We start from the raw sequence: 22,886 nt of genomic DNA, 5'->3' as shown, positions 1-22,886 counted from the left end.
CATTCAATGCCATCTTGGTAAGCACCTCCAGTGTAGATTTGGCCTTGTGTTGTAGGTTTTTTTGTCCTGCTGAAAGCATGTCCCATTGTCTGTTGGAAAGCAAACTGTACAAGGTTTTCCTCTAGCTTTTTGTATGTACTTCATTCTGTATTCGTCTGGTCTAATTTTTCTTTATTTTTTTTCTCCCCAATCTCATGATTATGATCTTGTTTTATTGCTGAAACTCCACAACGGGCTCTGGAGAGGCGAAGGTCGAGTCATGTCCTTCAAAACATGACCTGCCACGCCACGCTTCTTAACACGTGCTCGCTTAACCCAGAAGCCAGCTGCACCGGAGGAGGAAACACTGTTCAACTGATGACCAAAGTCAAGCCTGCAGGTGCCCGGCACAGCACAAGGAGACGCTAGAGCACGATGAGTCAAGTAAAGCCCCCCCGGCCAAACCATCCCCTAACCTGGACAACGCTGGGAAAATTGTGCACAGCCTTATGGGACTCCCGGTCACGGCCAGTTGTGACACAGACAGGCTGTAGTGACGCCGCAACACTGTGATATAGTGCCTTAGACCACTGCGCAACTCAGCAGGACCTATTCCGTTCAGTTTTATACAACAAAAAAACTCCCTAGTTCTTGCCGATGACAAGCATACCCATAATATGATGCAGCCACCACCATGCATTGAAAATATGAAGAGTGGTACTCAGTGATGTGTTATGTTGGATTAGCCACGAACATAACGCTTGGTATCCAGGACAAAAAGTTTATTTCTTTGGCACATTTTTTGCAATATTAAATTCCTTGTTGCAAACAAGATGCATATTTTGGAATATTTGTATTCTGTACAGGCTTCCTTTTCACTCTGTCAATTAGGTTAGTTTTGTGGAGTAACTTCAATGTTGTTGATCTATCCTCAGTTCTCCTATCACAAGAATTAAACGGTGTACCTGTGTTAGTCACCACTGGCGATTTCCATCCTCTCTGGAAACCGAGTTAGGAATGTCGCCTGTATCTTTGTAGTAACTGTGTGTATTGATACACGAGCCAAAATGTAATGAATAACTTCACGATAATCAAAGGGATATTCAGCGTCTGTTGTATTATTTTTACCCATCTACCAATAGGTGCCATCTTTGTAATGCAATGGAATACCTCCCTGGTATTCCAATGAATGTGTTTGAAATTCACTGTTCGACTGAAGGACCTTACAGAAAATTGTATGTGTGGACTACAGAGATGAGGTAGTCATTCAAAAACCTACATAATGTTCACGGTGAAGGCAAAATCAGCCAACCATTCTTTATCTTGCAGTTAAGGGAAATCCACATATTTTCCTTTCATTTGCAAAAACTCAACAATCTCTGACTTCAGGTCCCACAACCTTTTAAGCACCTTCCCCAAACTCAGCCATGTCACGTTTGTGTGGTAGGGGAGATCTGCACGACCTGACACGGTCTCTTCCAACAGTGAGACAAACAGATCTTTCTTGTCGGGGCCAAGTATTGCTGCAGAGTCAATTAAACTTTCTTTAAGGAATTCGCCCTCAGCGAATGGCTTGCTATGTTTAGCATTTTTGTGGCTAACTCTCGCAATTCTGTCGTTTGTTGAATGCAGTTTTGTGAAAAGACCTTGGTGCTTTTGCAACTGAGAAAGCAACTCTTTTGATGCACTTGCCCTCTGCTCAGAAGACATATTCCTATATTTCTCTGCATTTTTCGTCTGGAAGTGTCGGGACAAGTTGTAGCCTTTCGAGACAGCGATGCTCTCTTTGCAGACTAAGCACACAGCTTTCCCTGCTACCTCAAATACATTTTTGATGTCCACTCTTGCTGGAACACTCATTCATTGTCTACCTTCCTTTTCCTAGAAAAACTCATTTTGGCGCAATTTCTAGCTAGCTACTATCTCGAACGGTGACGTGTGTCAGCCTGTCAGTCACTGTCTGTCCTCGTGCAGTTGCTATTTATACGTGCCTTTAAAATAAATGTCCCAGAAGCGGTGGGAGTTGAATACTCGCCTTTGTGTAAGGATTTATTGGGCTTTTAATTTGAATAACAAATTCATTTTTTTAATATCGCAAATTATTTGTGATCTGAGCATGATTCCGCAGGATTTAGAAATCCATGTTATTTAAATTGTTGCACCCATACTGCTCACGCGCGCCAACGAGCGTTGCCAAGGACTAAAATAGAAGTCATTCCTATTTCTGACGCAGATTGCGCTGCAAGTCCTGCCTCTCCCATCTCCTCATTGGTTTATAGAAGCAGGTACACACATGCCATCTCCTCATTGGTTATACCCACGTGGGTGATTGAAAGATTAAATGTTTTTTCGGTTGTCGTGGTAATACTATGAAAGTGTAGATGCCAATCACCATATAAGTTCAAAGATGAAAAAGCCTGGAAGGACGAGAGATGACTAGAAACGAGTCGGTTGGCCATTTTATGTGTGGATTAATTGTCAGAGTAGAGTACCGTGTGTATTTCAGGTAAAATAACAACTCAAATGTTTATATCCCAGGACAAATTAGCTAGCAAGTGCAAGCTAACTAGCCATACATATTTAATGCTTTTCGACCTGTCCCCAAATTAATGTCACTGGTTCAGAGTTAGTTTTAATATTTTAACCATGCGTGTCATGATTGCATTTGGTGTAGGGGGACAAAATAAATGTATGCACGATGGCGCACGCACGCAGCCGGTTTGGGTTCCGTGTAACGTTACAAAGTCAACTAATGAAACAGATACAATTCCAATAAAGGCTATCTGGCTTGAAATCAATTTTGAACTTTGTCTGAAAACCAAAATATATTGAGCGTCAATGTTGTCGGAATGTAACGTTAGCTAGCTAGGTAAAAACTGTTGCTAAGATACGAGAGTGGCTAGGTTTAAGTTGCGTCATAGCTCGGTACCCAATGAGGACATGCTGCATTTCTAACTTTGAATGAGACTGTAGGATCTGTAATCGTAATTCTGTCCATCTTCTTCTGTTTCTCCTTCAACAAAAATGAAATATTATCCTGTTATAACTAATTACATGGGAGCTCTTTCCATCATTGTTTGCTGTAAAAGATAGCAAAGAAAATATTTGTTTTGATTAAATCACCACCTTTCTCGAATATTCTAAAGTGGTCATAATTAATATTTCTCTGTGGCTCGACTGTCCCTTGACAACTTTGTGGAATTTCTTAGGGGTCACTTCAAAAAGTGCCTTGGTGATAATGCTAATAAAATAAAATGTTTTAGCAAGACAACTAGTGAATCGATAGCAGCGTCATCAAGTGACCATTTAGGGAATGGAGTTCTCAGCTGAGGTGGCAAATTTTGTTCAAGAATACAGAGTATTGACGGAGAACAGAAGAGGGGAAAAACTTACTTTTAACATGTGTTGGCCAATCAAAATCTAATACAGACATATCGCCGCCTCTATAAAGTCAAATGTATATTTTTCTGCAAATCTAAGCATCTTCTGTTTCTGTCTATCCTCCTAACTGAAAGAAACTAAATATGCTTCTCTGCATCTCTGCTAAAATCTGGGTAAAAGATTGAAAGGAATGTGAGCCTTATTCAGTAGATTTAGTTATTGCTTGCTTTTCAAAAGTCTACCAACCTTGCCAGCAGACATGCCAGCTAAGATAGTTAGCCAAGCTAGCTACTATTACTTGATTGATAGACTGAAGTTGCTTCTTGGTAGCTAATTATGACATTGGGAACCTATCTGGGCTAGCTAAAGCCAACTTCATAAAATGTCTATGTGCCTGGTAGTATTAGAGAAAAAACAAAAATATATATATTTTATAAAAAAAGGACAAATCTGAGATGGCACATGCCCCTGTGCCCTTATGCCTCCGTTTTTTACATTATTAAATGGACTGTAAATATCTACCACATGATTAACCTGTTTGGGATAGGGGGCAGCATTTTCACATTTGGATGAAAAGCGTGCCCAGAGTAAACTGCCTGCTACTCAGTCCAAGTTGCTAATATATGCATATAATAGTAGATTTGGATAGAAAACTCTGAAGTTCCTAAAACAATTTGAATGATGTCTGTGAGTATAACAGAACTGATATGGCAGGTGAAAACCTGAGAAAAATCCAACCATGAAGTGGGAAATGTGAGGTTTGTAGTTTTTCAACTCTTGGCCTATCAAATACAGTGTCTATGGGGTTAAATTGCACTTCCTAAGGCTTCCACTAGATGTCAACAGTCTTTAGAAACTTGTTTGATGCTTCTACTGTGAAGGAGGGGGAATGGGAGTTGAATGAGTCAGTGGTCTGGCAGAGTGCCATAAGCTCGTGACGCATGTTCACGTGAGAGTTAGCTTGAGTTCCATTGCATTTCTGAAGACAAAGGAATTCTCCGGTTGGAACATTATTGAAGATTTATGATAAAAAAATCCTAAAGATTGATTCTATACTTCGTTTGACATGTTTCTACGGACTGTAACGGAACCTTTTGACTTTGTCTGCTCATGCGTCATGAATTTGGATTACTGGGCTGAAAGCGCTAACAAAGGGAGGTATTTGGACATAAAAATGAACATTATCGAACAAGTCAAACATTTATTGTGGAACTGGGATTCCTGGGAGTGCATTCCGATGAAGATCAAAAGGTAAGTGAATATTTATAATGCTATTTCTGACTTCTGTTGACTCCAACATGGCGGATATCTGTATTGCTTGATTTGTTGTCTGAGCGCCGTACTCAGATTATTGCATGGTTTGCTTTTTCCGTAAAGTTTTTTTAAATCTGACACAGCGGTTGCATTAAGGAGAAGTATATCTTTAATTCTGTGAATAACAGTTGTTTATTAGGAGTATTTATGTAAATTGATGTGGCTCTCTGCAAAATCACCGGATGTTTTGGAAGCAAAACATCACTGAACATAACGCGCCAATGTAAACTGAGATTTTTAGATATAAATATGCACTTTATCGAACAAAACATATATGTATTGTGTAACATGATGTCCCATGAGTCTCATCTGATGAAGATCAAGCAAAGGTTAGTGATTCATTTTATCGCTGTAAAACCTTTTTGAAATCGTACACGATGGGTAGATTAACAAGACGTTTCTTTCATTTGGTGTATTGCACTTGTTAATTTATGAAAGTTACATATTTCTAAAAAATATTTTGGAAGTTCGCGCACTGCCTTTTCAGACGGAATGTTGTCGGCCGTAAGAAGTTGACAAAGATTTACTTCCAACTGAAAGAGAAGCTTTCTACAAGCAGGCAGGGAATCTGCTACAAATAACATTTAACCTGTTAGAATAAGGAGTTGGAGGGATTGAGAGAACAGAGATTGACATAGTATGAAAGAGTGAGAGAAAGCAAGACCAGATAAAAGAGATCTATAGAACATGGCACTGTAGGTGGGTGATTGTTGCTTACATGCTAGGTTGGATGGATCGAACGGGTCAAAAGAGAAGGAGAGGATGTTCTCTGCATAGCTCTTCTTCCACAGCTTGGTCCCTGTGTCTCCGTTCCATAGGACTATGTAGTTAGGTGGATGGATGGCCAGGAGAAGATCACGTGAAGCATCCTGAGTCCACAACCAGTCCATATCTGAGAGCAAGAAGAAGAACAGCGAGAGAGAGAGGAAGAGAAAAAAAGAGCGAGAGGGAGAGAGGAAGATTTAAAAAAAGAGCGAGAGAGAGAGAGGAAAAAGAACGAGAGCGAGTGGAAAAAGAGCGAGAGAGCGAAGGAGAGGAAAAAGAGCATATAATATATATTTGAAATGTTTATGGATGAATTTACTTCTGCCAGATAGTCAAAAATTTGGTTTTCCTGTGTTTTATATATACAGCGCATTCGGAAAGTAATCAGACCCCTTGACTTTTCCCACCTTGTTACATTACAGCCTTACTCTAAAAATGGATTAAGCAAAATAATTTCCTCATCAATCTACCCACAATAGCCCATGATGACCATACGCAAACATGTTCAGAAATATTTGCAAATTTATTAATTGTCCTTGAGTGGCCCGGCCAGAGCCCGGACTTGAACCCGATCAAACATCTCCGGCAATGTTGAACATTGTAAAAATAAAGAAAAACCCTTCAAATGAGTATGGATCCAAACTTTTGACTGCTTATGTATACATCACACACACTCCAGTATTTGGGGAGTTTCTACCATTCTTCTCTGCAGATCCTCTCAAGCTCTATCAGGTTGGATGGAGAGTGTGTCTGCACAGCTATTTTCAGGTCTCTCCAGAGATGTTTGATTGTATTCAAGTCCGGGCTCTGGCTGGACCACTAAAGGACATTGAGACTTGTCCTGCAGCCACTCCTGCGTTGTCTTGGCTGTCTGCTTAGGGTCGCTGTCCTGTTGGGAGGTGACCCTTAGCCCTCAGACTGGGGCGGAGTGCTCTGGAGCAGGATCTCTTTGTACTTTGCTCCATTTATCTTTCCCTCAATCCTGACTTGCCTCCCTGTCCCTCAATCCCCACAGCATGATGCTGCCACCTACATGCTTCACCGTAGGGATGGTGTCAGGTTTCCTCCAGATGTGACACTTGGCATTCAGGCCAAAGAGTTCAATCTTTTTTCATCAGACAAGAGAATCTTGTTTCTCATGGTCTGAGAGTCTCTAGGTGCTCTGTCAGAGTGACAATCAGGTTCTTTGTCACCTCCATGACCAATGCGCTTCTCCCCACGATATCTCAAGCTGGTCGGGCAGCCAGTTCCAATCAAACAAGTGTAGACCTTAACATGAAATACTTACAAGCCCTTAACCAACAGTGAAGTTCAAGAAGAGTTAAGAAAATATTTACCAAATAAACTGAAGTTAAAAAAATACTAAAAAGTAACAATAACAAGGCTATATACAGGGGGTAACGGTTAGAGATAATATGTACGTGTAGCTAGGGGTGAAGTGACTATGCATAGATAGTGTACAAAACAAAGGGGGGTCAATGTAATAGTCCGGTGGCCATTCAATTAATTTTTCAGCAGTCTTACAGCTTGGGGATGAAAGCTGTTAAGGAACCTTTTGGTCCTAGACTTGGCGCTACGGTATAGTCTGCCGTGCCTGAAGCTGAAATTACAGTCTATAACTTGGGTGACTGGAGTCCGACAGTTTTATGGGCTTTCCTCTGACACCACATATTATATTGGTCCTGGATGGCAAGAAGCTTGGCCACAGTGATGTACTGGGTCGTAAGCACTACCATCTGCAGCGCCTTACGATCAGATGCCGAGCAGTTGCCACACCAGGCGTTGATGCAAATGGTCAGGATGCTCTCGATGGTGCAGTTGTTGAACCTTGAGGATCTGGGGACCCATGCCAAATCTTTTCCGTCTCCTAAGGGGGAAAAGGTTTTGTCGTGCCCTCTTCACAACTGTCTTGGTGAGAGTTCTAGGAAGTGTTAGTGGTTCAAAACTGCTTCCATTGAAGAATGATGGACACCACTGTTCTTGGGAACCTTTAATGCTGCAGACATTTTTTGATACCCTTACCCAGAGCTGTGCCTCAACACAATCCTGTCTCAGAACTCTACGGACAGTTTCTTCGACCTCATGGCTTGGTTTTTGGTCTGACATGCACTGTCAACTGCAGGACGTTATATAGAAAGGTGTGCCTTTCCAAATCATGTCCAATCAATTTAATTTACCACGTGAACTCCAATCAAGTTGTATTAACATTGAGGATGATCAATGGAAACAAGATGCACCAGAGCTAAATTTTGAGACTCATAGCAAAGGGTCTGAATACTTATGTAAATAAGGTATCCGTTTTTTATTTAATACATTTTGCTTTGTCATTATGGGGTATTGTGTGTAGATTGATGAAGAATAATTTAATCCATTTTGGAATAGGGCTGTAACAAAATATGGAAAAAGTCAAGGGGTCTGTGACATAAATGTGTAATTAGTTGTATTAGCAGCAGTAGTTTTTATTGTAGGCCTATTTGTAGTTGTACAACAACCTTGTTATGCTGTTCATTTAAGTTTTATGACATACATTTTTTTTAATTGTTTAAATAGCCTAATACCTGATTTCAGGGACTGGGATATTTGTCAGCTCAAGAGGATAATAACCTTGCTGAAAAATAAAAAACTATCCCAAGGTTTATGATAGATCTAATTTTCATTTATTCATAATTCAAAATGTATGTCAGGGAGGTTTGGCTTAATATCCTTGAAAAGAAATCATTGATACAGGTTGTAATTTCTTGGTCTCTCAAAGTTGATGTAATAAATGCAGCAGTGGTCCTTTTCCGAGGTTTGGCTCTCACCCTGGATAGGTTTGGAGTGCTCCTGGATCTCACAGTGGGCCGTGCCACTCACCACATCCCACACGATAATCTTCCCTGCTGAATCGGCAGAGGCCAGCCTCAGGGAGTAGGGCGAGCTCAGGCTGTGGTGGTAGTTCTCCCTGGACCATTTCACCTGCAGGCAGAGAGCGAGAAGAAGAGAGTGGGAGCAGGTGAGATGGTTTAGCCTTTTTGAACATCATCTCTAAAACAAAATCAAATGTGCAAGAAAAACTCAGCTCTCTAGAACACAATTAAAAACAACCAGAACCCAATTGAATTCCAAATTACACGCGCTGAACATTCAAATAAAATATAACCTGGAAAGGCATGTGGCCCTGACAGCATCAGGAATTAAATGCAAAAACACAGTACTCTTGAGCTGCAGGATGCCTTATTCAAACCCAGTTTGGAAAGTGGCTGCTTCCCTGATATCCTATATAACCCCCATAAATAATTTTTTTAAATGTTTTTAAAAAAGTGACAAATTAGAGCCTAATAACTATATGGATCACCCGCAACATGGGGAAAATGTTCTGCTGTATTCTCAATAGCTGAATACAGACCTTCCTTAGACAACATAAAAGGCTTTCTACCCAAACGCAGAACAGACCACACACACCTGCATGTTCATCAGAAACACAGAGGAAAAGTACTTGCATGTTTTGTTGATTATAAAAGAATGCTTTTGATTCCATATGGCATGATGGATTATATTGTAAAAACCTTAAAAAATATATAAAACAATAAAAAAAATAGGTTTTGGGGGCAAAGTAGGCGACATAAAATCTATTTAATTGAACAGACACTATTAAAAATAAACCATAAAAGAGAATTTGGCACAAGGGTGGGGGTTTGCTGCCCATATACATAGTCTTGAAATCACTGGCCAGTTTAATAAATGGAACTCTTGTCACTTTAATAACATTTACATATCTTGCAGTACTCATCAGTACAGTATATGTATATACTGTATTTTATCCTATTCTACTCGGACACTGCTCGCCCAAATATGATAAATTATTAATTCCATTCCTTTATTTTAGGTGAAAAAAAAAATCTAAATGGTTTGTCCTTGGGGTTTCGCCTGCTACATAAGTTCTGTTATACTCACAGACATGATTCAAACAGTTAGAAACTTCAGAGTGTTTTCTATCCAAATCTACTAATAATATGCATATCTTATCTTCTGAGGATGAGTAGCAGGCAGTTGAATTTGGGCTTACTTTTCATCCAACATTCCAAATGCTGCCCCCTATCCTAGAGAAGTTAACAGTTAGTGACTGAAAATAAATTTGACCGGTCATGTTTATCGGTCTATAGGTTTATTTGCATAATTTGTGGAATGAAAGTGTATGTGTGTCTTCGGTGTGAAAACTAATTTGAACTGTAGAGGGCGCTATACCACCAAGAATGTGCTTGGAAGCTTTCACATCCACTAGAGGCCCTGCTAACGTTAGCTTGGCAACTGAGGAAAAATGAAGCGCGCCAAACGTATCTCTGTGTGGGACCCTTCGTTCAAAAGGGTGATGAAGTTCTCTGCAAAGTTTGCGAAAATTCAGCAGCAGGGGCCTCCCGAATGGCGCAGTGGTCTAAGGTACTGCAGTGCTTGAGGCGTCATTACAGATCCGGGTATCGCAGCCGTCCACGACCGGGAGACGCACAATTGGTCCGGGTTAGGGGAAGGTTTGGCTGGCCGGGATGTCACTGTCCCATCGCGCTCCAGCAACTCCTGTGGCAGGCCGGGCGCATGCACGCTGATACGGTCGCCAGGTGTCGGCTCGCTTCCGGATTAAGCAAGCAGTGTGTCAAGAAGTGTTTGCAGTGTGGCTTGGTAGGGTTGTTTCGGAGGACCTTAGCCTCACCCGAGTCCGTACAGGAGACGCAGCGATGGGAAAAGACTAACTACCAATTGGATAACAAAAAAAATAAATTAAACAAATTCAGCAGCAGTACCAGCACGATGATGTATCACGTCAAGAACAAATACCCGGGTGCCATCACCTTGATGCTAGCAGGGAGAATGATGCGTGCCGTCTGAGGTGATCACACAGTTGGTGTGTAGAATGATTGAGCGTTATATGATGCCAATCAGTGTGGTCGAGGGCTTTAGGGAAGTTAATTCGTTACCTTGAGCCAGAGTACTGCACGCCATCACAAGACTCAATAACAAATAGAAAAAAATAAGTGCTGAAAGTGAAGCTAGCCACAGGCGGCAAGTTGGCTCTCACAACTGACTGTTGAACTGTGCTGACCCCCGAGATCTAAATTACCATGACGTGCCACTTCAGCGATGTTGACTGGGGAAAGGTCCTCCTGACACAGAGTCTATCCGTCAGACACACAGCTGACAACCTCGTGGAGAAGTTGACCAGTGATGTTGAGACGTGGGACTCAATGACTACGTGTTGGCATGCATCCACAACAACGCACACAACATTGTGGCTGCCAATTCCCCTGCTTACATCCCCTGGGACTCGGTGCCATGCTATGCACAGACTTCAACGATGGCTTCAATAAGTACACTGCTCAAAAAAATTAAATGGTTACACTTAAACAACACAATGTAACTCCAAGTCAATCACACTTCTGTGAAATCAAACTGTCCACTTAGGAAGCAACACTGATTAACTATACATTTCACATGCTGTTGTACAAATGGAATAGACAACCGTTGGAAATTATAGGCAATTAGCAAGACACCCCCAATAAAGGAGTGGTTCTGCAGGTGGTGACCACAGACCACTTCTCATGCTTCCTGGCTGGTGTTTTGTTCACTTTTGAATGCTGGCGGTGCTTTCATTCTAGTGGTAGCATGAGACTGAGTCTACAACCCACACAAGTGGCTCAGGTAGTGCAGCTCATCCAGGATGGCACATCAATGCGAGCTGTGGCAAGAAGGTTTGCGGTGTCTGTCAGTGTAGTGTCCAGAGCATGGAGGCACTACCAGGAGACAGGCCAGTACATCAGGAGACGTGGAGGAAGCCGTAGGAGGGCAACAACCCAGCAGCAGGACCGCTACCTTCGCCTTTGTGCAAGGAGGAGCACTGCCAGAGCCCTGCAAAATGACCTCCAGCAGGCCACAAATGTGCATGTGTCTGCTCAAACGGTCAGAAACAGACTCCATGAAGGTGGTATGAGGGTCCGACGTCCACAGGTGGGGGGTTGTGCTTACAGCCCAACACCGTGCAGGACGTTTGTCATTTTCCAGAGAACACCAAGATTGGCAAATTTGCCACTGGCACCCTGTGCTCTTCACAGATGAAAGCAGGTTCACACTGAGCACGTGACAGATGTGACAGTCTGGAGACGCCATGGAGAACGTTCTGCTGCCTGCAACATCCTCCAGCATGACTCAATAACAAATAGAAAAAATAAGTGCTGAAAGTGAAGCTAGCCACAGGCGGTAAGTTGGCTCTCACAACTGACTGTTGAACTGTGCTGACCCCCGAGATCTAAATTACCATGACGTGCCACTTCAGCGATGTTGACTGGGGAAAGGTCCTCCTGACACAGAGTCTATCCGTCAGACACACAGCTGACAACCTCGTGGAGAAGTTGACCAGTGATGTTGAGACGTGGGACTCAATGACTACGTGTTGGCATGCATCCACAACAACGCACACAACATTGTGGCTGCCAATTCCCCTGCTTGAGAACGTTCTGCTGCCTGCAACATCCTCCAGCATGACCGGTTTGGTGGTGGGTCAGTCATGGTGTGGGGTGGCATTTCTTTGGGGGGCCGCACAGCCCTCCATGTGCTCGCCAGAGGTAGCCTGACTGCCATTAGGTACCGAGATGAGATCCCCAGACCCCTTGTGAGACCATATGCTGGTGTGGTTGGCCCTGGGTTCCTCCTAATGCAAGACAATGCTAGACCTCATGTGGCTGGTGTGTGTCAGCAGTTCCTGCAAGAGGAAGGCATTGATGCTATGGACTGGCCCGCCCGTTCCCCAGACCTGAATCCAATTGAGCACATCTGGGACATGTCTCGCTCCATCCACCAACGCCACGTTGCACCACAGACTCTCCAGGAGTTGGCACATGCTTTAGTCCAGGTCTGGGAGGAGATCCCTCAGGAGACCATCCGCCACCTCATCAGGAGCATGCCCAGGCATTGTAGGGAGGTCATACAGGCACGTGGAGGCCACACACACTACTGAGCCTCATTTTGATTTGTTTTAAGGACATTTACATCAAAGTTGGATCAGCCTGTAGTGTGGTTTTCCACTTTCATTTGGAGTGTGACTCCAAATCCAGACCTCCATGGGTTGATAAATTTGATTTCCATTGATAATTTTTGGGTGATTTTGTTGTCAGCACATTCAACTATGTAAAGAAAAAAGTATTAAATAAGAATATTTCATTCATTCAGATCTAGGATGTGTTATTTTAGTGTTCCCTTAATTTTTTTGAGCAGTGTAGTTTATTCCTGTGATGGGTTACATTCACTATTGCAAATGTAATCCAAGCTACATGTTATGAATTCACTCAAACAACTTATTCAAAAAAAGGCAGAGGCTACTTCCTGGGATTTTCCCATTATGATATTGAGAAACCCTGACTGGAACTTACCTTGACCACATTGGCTTTGTGCCGCTCCAGAACCTGGATGGTCTGGGAAGTCTTTGGGTCGATGATGAGGATGCTGGAGTGACATCCCTGGGCTATCAGCCCCTGCCAACCCCTAGAAGAGATTTAAAATATAGGCGATATAACTAAGCTATCAAGCATAGCAGCAGGGCATACCGTATCATTCAAAAATAACAGTTACATTTTAGCCTATCAACAGGGCAGCACACAGCTGCTTGAAAAGTGGGGTCATTATAGCAGAGGCATGTTCTAGGGTGAGGCGATATCCAGATTTTCATTTCGTCATCTCATACGCACTACCAGCTTAGAACACAAGGTTGCGTCAAAGAAATGAAGAAAAAAAGGCCTATTGGGCATCTACTAAAAGAATGCAAAAAAAAATTGCAGTGAGTCAGCTAGCTAAACATAACAAGTACAAACCAATATTATTATTTATTTTTTAAAGACATGCAATCCAGCTCATGAACATACAGAAAATCAGCAAAAAAATGAACACTCTTACTGTCAACTGTGTTTATTTTCAGCAAATTTACTGTGTAAATATTTGTATGAACATAAGATTTAACAACAGAGATAAACAGAACAAGTTCCTGCAGACATGTGAATAACAGAAATTGAAAAATGTGTCCCTGATCAAAGGGGGGGTAAAAAAAAGGGAACAGTCAGTATCTGGTGTGGCAACCAGCTGCATTAAGTACTGCAGTGCATCTCCTCCTCATGGACTGCACCAGATTTGCAAGTTCTTGCTGTGAGATGTTACCCCACTCTTCCACCAAGTCACCTGCAAGTTCCCAGACATTTCTAGGGGGTAAATGGCCCTAGCCCTCACCCTCCAATCCAACAGGTCCCAGAAGTGCTCAATGGGATTGAGATCAGGGCTTCACTGGCCATGGCAGAACACTGACATTCCTGTCTTGTAGGAAATCACGCACTGAACGAGCAGTATGGCTGGTGGCATTGTCATGCTGATGGGTCATGTCAGGATGAGCCTGCAGGAAGGGTACCACATGAGGGAGGAGGATGGCTTCCCTGTAACTCACAGCGTTGAGATTGCCTGCAATGACAACAAGCTCAGTCCGTTGATGCTGTGACAAACCCGTCCCAGACCATGACGGACCCTCCACCTCCAAATCGATCCCACTCCAGAGTACAGGCCTCGGTGTAACGCTCATTCCTTCGACAAAAAACACAAATCCGACCATCACTCCTGGTGAGACAAAACCGCGGCTCGTCAGTGAAGAGCACTTTTTGCCAGTCCTGCCTGGTGCATCTCGGGCAGTTGTTGTTGCCATCCGGTACCTGTCCCGCAAGTGTGATGTTCGGATGTACCGATCCTGTGCAGGTGTTGTTACACGTGGTCTGCCACTGCGAGGACGATCAGCTGCCTGTCCTGCCCCCCTTAGCGCTGTCTTAAGTAGATGTCGACCGATTAATCAGAATGGCCGATACCTTGAAATCGTCCTAAAGTAATCATAACAATCGGTAATCTCCATTTTTAGCCACCGATTGTGGCTGGTTACATTGCACTCCATGAGGAGATTGCGTGGCAGGCTGACTACTTGTTACGCGAGTGCAGCAAGAAGCCAAGTTAAGTTTAATGCTAGCTAGCAACTTATCTTACAAAAAAATCTATCTTAACATAATCACTAGTTAGCTACACATGGTTGATGATTTTACTAGTTTATCTAGCGTGTCCTGCATTGCATATAATCGATGCGGTGCCAGTTAATTTCTCATCGAATCACAGCCTACTTCCCTAAACGGGTGATGATTTAACAAGAGCATTCGCGAAAAAAGCACTGCCGTTGCATCAATGTGTACCTAACCATAAACAGTGCCTTTCTTTAAAATCAATACACAATATACAGTGCCTTGCGAAAGTATTCGGCCCCCTTGAACTTTGCGACCTTTTGCCACATTTCAGGCTTCAAACATAAAGATATAAAACTGTATTTTTTTGTGAAGAATCAACAACAAGAGGGACACAATCATGAAGTGGAAGGACATTTATTGGATATTTCAAACTTTTTTAACAAATCAAAAACTGAAAAATTGGGCGTGCAAAATTATTCAGCCCCTTTACTTTCAGTGCAGCAACTCTCTCCAGAAGTTCAGTGAGGATCTCTGAATGATCCAATGTTGACCTAAATGACTAATGATGATAAATACAATCCACCTGTGTGTAATCAAGTCTCTGTATAAATGCACCTGCACTGTGATAGTCTCAGAGGTCCGTTAAAAGCGCAGAGAGCATCATGAAGAACAAGGAACACACCAGGCAGGTCCGAGACACTGTTGTGAAGAAGTTTGAAGCCGGATTTGGATACAAAAAGATTTCCCAAGCTTTAAACATCCCAAGGAGCACTGTGCAAGCGATAATATTGAAATGGAAGGAGTATCAGACCACTGCAAATCTACCAAGACCTGGCCGTCCCTCTAAACTTTCAGCTCATACAAGGAGAAGACTGATCAGAGATGCAGCCAAGAGGCCCATGATCACTCTGGATGAACTGCAGAGATCTACAGCTGAGGTGGGAGACTCTGTCCATAGGACAACAATCAGTCGTATATTGCACAAATCTGGCCTTTATGGAAGAGTGGCAAGAAGAAAGCCATTTCTTAAAGATATCCATAAAAAGTGTAGTTTAAAGTTTGCCACAAGCCACCTGGGAGACACACCAAACATGTGGAGAAGGTGCTCTGGTCAGATGAAACTAAAATTGAACTTTTTGGCAACAATGCAAAACGTTTAAGTTCCTTGCTCAGAACATGATAACATATGAAAGCTGGTGGTTCCTTTTAACATGAGTTGATAGGCTTGAAGTCATAAACAGCGCAATGCTTGAAGCATTGCGAAGAGCTGCTGGCAAAAGCAGGAAAGTGCTGTTTGAATGAATGCTTACGAGCCTGCTGCAGCCTACCTCCGCTCAGTCGGACAACGCTATCAAATCATAGACTTAATTATAATTTAATAACACACAGAAATACGAGCCTTAGGTCATTAATATGGTCAAATCCGGAAACTATCATTTCGAAAAGAAAACGTTTATTCTTTCAGTGAAATACGGAACCGTTCTGTATTTTATCTAATGGGTGGCATCCATAAGTCTAAATATTCCTGTTACATTGCACAACCTTCAATGTTATGTCATAATTATGTAAAATTCTGGCAAATTAGTTCGCAACGAGCCAGGCGGCCCAAACTGTTGCATATACCCTGACTCTGCGTACAATGAACGCAAGAGAAGTAACACAATTGCCCTAGTTAATATTGCCTGCTAACATGAATTTCTTTTAACTAAATATGCAGGTTTAAAAAATATATACTTCCGTGTTCTGATTTTAATAAAGGCATTGATGTTTATGGTTAGGTACATTCGTGCAACAATTGTGCTTTTTTCACAAATGTGCTTTTGTTAAGTCATACCCCGTTTGGCGAAGTTGGCTGTCTTTGTTAGGAAGAAGAAATGGTCGTCACACAGTTCGCAACGAGGCGGCCCAAACTGCTGCATATACCCTGACTCTGTTGCACAGAACACAAGAGAAGTGACAATTTCCCTAGTTAAAAGAAATTCATGTTAGCAGGCAATATTAACTAAATATGCAGGTTTAAAAACATCGATTGTATGCAACAAGCTAGATAAACTAGTAATATCATCAACCATGTGTAGTTAACTAGTGATTATGTTAAGATTGATTGTTTTTTATAAGATAAGTTTAATGCTAGCTAGCACCTTACCTTGGCTCCTTGCTGCACTCGCATAATAGATAGTCAGCCTGCCACGCAGTCTCCTCGTGGAGTGCAATGTAATCGGCCATAATCGGTGTCCAAAAATTCAGATTACCGATTGTTAGGAAAACTTGAAATCAGCCCTAATTAATTGGTCGACCTCTAGTAGTGAGTACGGCCCAATCCAGGACCTCTATAACAGGCAGTGTCAGAGGAAGGCCCTAAAAACTGCAAAAGACTCCTGCCACCCAAGTCATAGACTCTTTGAAATCGCATGGCAAGCGGTACTGATGTACCAAGTCTGAAAATAAAAAAATAAATAAAAAAGGTTCTACCCCAAAGCCATAAGATGTTAAATAATTAATCAATTGGTACCCAGACTAACTTTTTTGACTCATCACATACACCGTTGCTACAGTTCGTCTATCCTGTTGCCTAGACATTTTATCCCTACCTGTATACATATACCTAAATTACCACGTAACGCTAAACATGAACTCGGAAGTGGTACATTGTGTATAACAAAGCCAACCATTCTTATTGTATATTTATCCTTGTTTTATTATTTTTCTATTATTTCCTCTGCATTGTTGGGAAGGGCCCATAATAAGCATTTCACTCTTATCCTACTCTACACCTGTTGTTCACGAAACATGTGACAAATACAATTTGATATGGGATTGAGGAATGAAAGCGATTGATAACAGAGAGTGCAGCAATAGCAGTATTATCACCCATTTTCCACCTCTAGGGACAAAGACCATCAAGAAAATCACTAAGACCCAAATGTGGGGGTCTAGCACATTAACTAATTGCTTTTTTTAAACTACAGCTAACTACTAGCAATATGGCATTCATCAGTCACATACATTTACACTCAACCAATGACACTAAACAGTGGCATCGTAATTGGTTGTCAGCTTTAGCACAAAAACACAACTGCAATGTCAAATCAATAACTAGCTAACGTTAACGTTACGTTAGACAATTCGCTAATTAGCGAGGAAGCTAACGTTAGCTTCGTCTCACAACTGGTCATGTATATTAACATTTAATTTGCTTAGCCATTTATGTTAGCTAAAATTTATATTAACAATTTTAACTTTAGTAAAAAACTTCAGTAAAGTCAACATGGTTAATCCAAACGCTAACTAAATTAAATGTCTAAACTAATTGCGGGACGAAGCTATTTCACGTTAGCTAAGCCAGCTTGCTGAAACTTGTAGCAGAACACCACTTTCCAACTGTGAAGCGAAGCATTCAAATTCTTCATTTTATCCAAAAACTAAACAATATAGTATTGTAATCTAATACATATCTGCTCATCTTCATTTTCTGTAGAATAAACCATCTCAGCTGAGTGAGTTAACGTAAATATCTAAACATTTTAGCTAGCTAGGCCAATGCACAGGGCTCCAGAACTCACCAGTCAACAGCAGTTTTGTTCTGCAAATTAAGCGTTCCAGTCAATGTCCGCGCCGCAAGTTTAATATTGACAGAGTAAGGAATCATTGTTACTATGAATTGTATTAACTAGCTACATCCAAGTAAATGGACAAAATCTCGCATAGAACATGTATTTTGGTTTGTTGACAGGAGGGGGGGGGATAAGCAGGAAGTGCCAACAATAACGAAGCACTTCCGGGCAAATGTCCTGTCCTGTGTAATTTGTAAATAAAAAATGAGAGCGAAAATAACAGAAAATGTGCACAAGTATCCAAAGATTTTATACTAGTTATGAATAAATAAAAAGAATTAACGTATTTCTATAAGAAATGATGTATTGTTGTCTTTTTGTCTTTCTCTTCTTTTCTTTCAAGCCTAAATGGTCAACAATGTTTTTTGTGTATGTACACCTATCACTTATTGCACCATGCAATACTATCTGTACGTTGTGCAGAAAAAGGGGGTCAATTCTACTCAGGAGCAAATCCACAATTTTTACACCCCTTTCAGTGTCACTGCTCATTTGCCAGCCCTTATAGAGTGGCCCATCAACTTAAACCCAAAAGTTTTTTCATACTGGACATACATATTGCATCTTACAAAATTATCTGTACGTTGTGTCGCTGTAAAAGGACAGTCCATTCTACTCAGGAGCATTTTAACTTTCCAAATCCACATCAGTTTCGCTTCTAATTTTACAACCATATTTCATATCGGACATACATATTGCACCATACAACATTTTCTGGTCATTGTGTTGCAGAAAAGGGGGGGGTCCCCTTTAACACAGGAGCAGCTGTAGTTTCCAAATCCACCACCCCCAAGGTCGTCATTGCTGTTATTGTGGCCCTTTAAGAGTGCAAATCAACTTACATCCAGCTATTTGCATGTTAGATAGTCAGGTTTAATTAACAGAAATATGTGCCACAGTGGAGCACTTTGGAAGATTACAATGAATCTGAATTGCAGTGCAGTTTACATAAGATACATACAAATATGTTTGACTTGGACGTAGCCTACCCACACTGTATCTGCAGGCTGTTTTGCTACACCCGCAATAGCATCTGCTAAATATATACATGCGACCAATAAGATTTTATTTTATTTGGCTAGAGTGCACATGCCAAGACCAGAGTGGGCACATTTGCTATATAACTTATAACTTATATATAACTGCCAAATGAACAGTGACACTCCTCTAGGGTGTAAACTCTGTGGATTTGGAAACTAGAAGTGCTCCTGATTTGAATGGATCCCCCTTTAGATGTGACACAATGTACAGATAACTTTGTAAGGTGCAATATGTATGTCCGACATGAAAACAAACTACTGGATTTAAGTTGAGGGGACATTTTATAAGAGCCGCCAAATGATCAGTGACGCTTCTCTGGATGTGAACTCTGTAGATATGGAGACTAGAAGTGCTCCCTTTTATTTCGTCCTGCATAATTCTAAACTCTTATTTTATTTTAATCAGTTACATCGTGTAGACAGGAAGTGATATTTATTCGCTCTGGCCAAAAGTATCTTGAATGCTAACGTTAGCTTTTTGGTTTGAGCCGGTTGCAACCCCAGTGAACATTGGGCCTTTTCAGCAAGCTGCTGGCTGTTATTAATTATGCTAAAAAAAACAATCAATAATATCAATCGTGTAAGCACATGGAAATACTTTTTCGGGAATTATTGATCTATTTATTTCATGACTTAAATGTCTGGCTGTGAGTGACGGACTGTGAAACTCAATCTCCCATGATTCCGTAGTACCAGAACTGGTGTTTTATCATTTGTACTGGAACTGACCGTTGTGTTCGTTCTTATTATACCTGTGGTTGTGTTGAATACCGCACTCAACTTAAAATAAACAACTACTCTGCATATAATACATATCATACCTGTATAATAAACAGATTCAACTATTTAGCCTTTTAATAAGATCTTTGATGGCGTAGCTAGTTTATTTATGGCCTGTATGTGTCCCATACAAATATTATTCCATAGCTATGCTGGTATCTGCACATTTTAAACTGTAAACTGTCATTCTAATTTTCCTGTCTGTATACCAATTGTGTAAATGTGAATATACCATTCTAGTTCAGAAATAATTATACCAGCGTTGTTTGCACCTGAGATGTTAATGAATTCAAGCAGGTAAATAACAAAAACATTTGAGTGTTAACTGTGGAGGCTTTGTCTTTTGATTTTCCACAATATAACGCAGTTCCCACGATAATGAAAATTAACCATCCACAATGTTTACCAATTTACTTCTGTCATGTGTGAAACTACTATATATTATTTGATTGTGTCTCACAGTATATGATCACACATTTTGGGACTTGTTTTTCTACGTTATTAACATACAATAATGTTTATGTTCTACCAAATAGAGAAATGAGCTTGAGCAAACAGCGGGATGCGGCACTGGTGGCATTTGAGGAGGCACTTCCATCTACATTATAACTTCAAAATGTAGATGGAAGTGATATTTCTTCCCATTTCCCCAGTATATTTTTAGGGCAGTTGAATTATGGGTACATACCACAATGTTTGTTATGTTGTAATTTTAATCACAGACAGATTCCCATTCTATGTTTGATTTTAATAAATACTTTAGGATCAGAAGGAGCGAACTGCAAAGTGACAGTAACCTGCTCCTGCCACTAGCCTTGCCCCTAAAACAGGGATTCCCCCCACAGAAGTTTCACATTTTTGTTTTAACCCTATACTGCCACACTTGATTTAATTAGTCAAAGGCTTGATTATTAGTTGACTAATTGAAGCATGTGTGTCAGTTAAGGGTTAAAATAAAAATATGAACCGTCTGGAGGGGTCCTTTTTGAGGTTTGGGAAACCTTTACCTAAAGGAACCCCAAGGGAGATGCCAAGAGCGAGATCTCCCTTGGGGGATTTCTTAACAGACTTATCAAAGCTAAGATCATTACACTACTCCCTCGGTTCAGAAAACACAACCTGTGCTTCTCTATCACAAATGCCTCACGCCTTAACACAACATGCTTTCGAGACTCATACACTTACAGCTCCGAGACAGGATTATGTTGAGGCACAGATCTGGGGAAGGGTACCAAAACATTTCTGCAGCATTGAAGGTCCACAAGAACACAGTGTAAAAGTATTTTTATTGGAATTTCACAATTTTCTCCCATATTAAGAGATTTAGTAACAAAGATCAAATAAGAATAACAAAGAAACAACAAAAAAACTCAAACCCAAAAGCTCAGTTAAAATAAAGAATTAGGTCCAACACATGGAACGTACAGTTACCACACATTGAGAATGACGCTTATAGATAGGGCTGCCGTGCTTACATTATTAGCCCAGACATTTTTTGGTGTTTTTACATTCAGCTCGGGATGACTTTTGGATATCAGAGCAGCGGTAACTCACCAGCATTACCAGCATTACGACCAGGAATACGACTTTCCCTAATCAGATCCTTTGTTCATACATCCCAGGGCAATTGAATTGATTCCAGAGGCTGACCCAAAACATTGTCGGCGAAGGAGAGGTACTCGGAGTGGACTTCGATTCCGACTCAGGAGAAGTGCACACCACCCACCGCTTCCGAGTATAATACTCGCTACTGTTCAGACTCTGGATAATAAAGTTGATGACCTCAGGGCGATTGTAACATACTCTGTTTCACTGGAAACATGGCTCTCTCGGGATATACTGTCTGAGTCCATACAGCCAGTTGGGTTCTCAGTTCATTGCGCAGACAGGAATACATTTCGCTATGGGAAGAAGAAGGACAGGGGTGTACGTTTTATGATTAACTACTCATGGTACGATTGTGATAACATTCAGGAACTCGAGTACTTTTGTTCACCCGACCTAGAATGATTCACAATCCAATGCAGACCGCATTACCTCCCAAGATAATTCTATTCGGTTATAGTTACAGCCCTGTATATTCCCCCTCAAGCCGATACCACGACGGCCCTCAAAAGAACATCACTGGACTTTCTGCAAACTGGAAACCAAATATCCTGAAGCTGCATTTATTGTAGCTGGGAAATTTAACAAAGCAGATTTCAGAAAAACGCTCCCGAGTCTCTATCAACTGTAGTACTCGCACTGCTAAAACACTTGACCACTGCTACTCCAACTTCCGGGATGCCTAAAAGCCCCCCTTTGCAAATCTGATCAGGACTTAATTTTGCTCCTCCCTTCCTATAGACAGAAACTCAAACGGGAAATACCCATGCTGGTCTGACCAATCGGAATCCACGCTTCAAGATTGTTTTGATCACGCGGACTGGGACATGTTCTGAGTAGCCTCCAAGAATAATATCGTCAAATACACTGATACGGTGACTGAGTTTATCAGGAAGTGTATTGGAGATTGTACCCACTGACTATTAAGACCTACCCAAACCAGAAACCGCGGATACTGTAGATGGCAGTATTTGCACATAACCGAAAGCACAAACCATCGTATTTAACCATGGCAAGATGACTGGGAATATGGCCGAATACAAACAGTGTAGTTATTCCCTTCGTAAGGCGATAAAACAGGCAAAACGACAGTATAGAGACCAAGTGGATTCACAATTCAACGGCTCAGACAAGAGGCGTATGTGGCAGGGTCTACAGACATTCACAGACAACAAAGGGAAAACCAGCCACATTGCAGACACCGACATCTTGCTTCCGGACAAGCTAAACACCTTCTTTGCCTGCTTTAATGATAACACAGTGCCACCGACGTGGCCCGCTAACAAGAACTGTAGGCTCTCCTTCTATGTGGCCGACATGAGAAAGACATTTAAGCGTGTTAACCTTCACAACGCTGCCAGCCCATACGGCATCCACAGCTGCTTCCGAAGAGCATGCGCACA

General features: G+C 41.5%; 1 protein-coding gene across 2 annotated transcripts in view; it reads right to left on the bottom strand.

Moving 5' to 3' along the window:
* Positions 1-18,204, bottom strand: part of wdr11 (WD repeat domain 11) — a 162,255-nt gene extending 144,051 nt beyond the window's left edge. For both annotated transcript variants that reach the window (XM_024424247.2, XM_042323426.1), the window contains exons 1-4: positions 18,008-18,204; positions 12,834-12,945; positions 8,241-8,394; positions 5,393-5,566 (exon numbers count right to left, since the gene is read on the bottom strand). In XM_024424247.2, the coding sequence (XP_024280015.1) occupies positions 5,393-5,566; positions 8,241-8,394; positions 12,834-12,945; positions 18,008-18,093 (526 nt within the window). In that variant the 5' untranslated portion in view covers positions 18,094-18,204. The remainder of the gene's footprint in view (positions 1-5,392; positions 5,567-8,240; positions 8,395-12,833; positions 12,946-18,007) is intronic.
* Between the last annotated feature and the right edge of the window lie 4,682 nt (positions 18,205-22,886).

Source organism: Oncorhynchus tshawytscha, linkage group LG06 (genome assembly GCF_018296145.1).
Source record: "Oncorhynchus tshawytscha isolate Ot180627B linkage group LG06, Otsh_v2.0, whole genome shotgun sequence".
NCBI lineage: Eukaryota > Metazoa > Chordata > Actinopteri > Salmoniformes > Salmonidae > Oncorhynchus > Oncorhynchus tshawytscha.
This window is presented reverse-complemented; position numbering and strand designations above follow the sequence as displayed.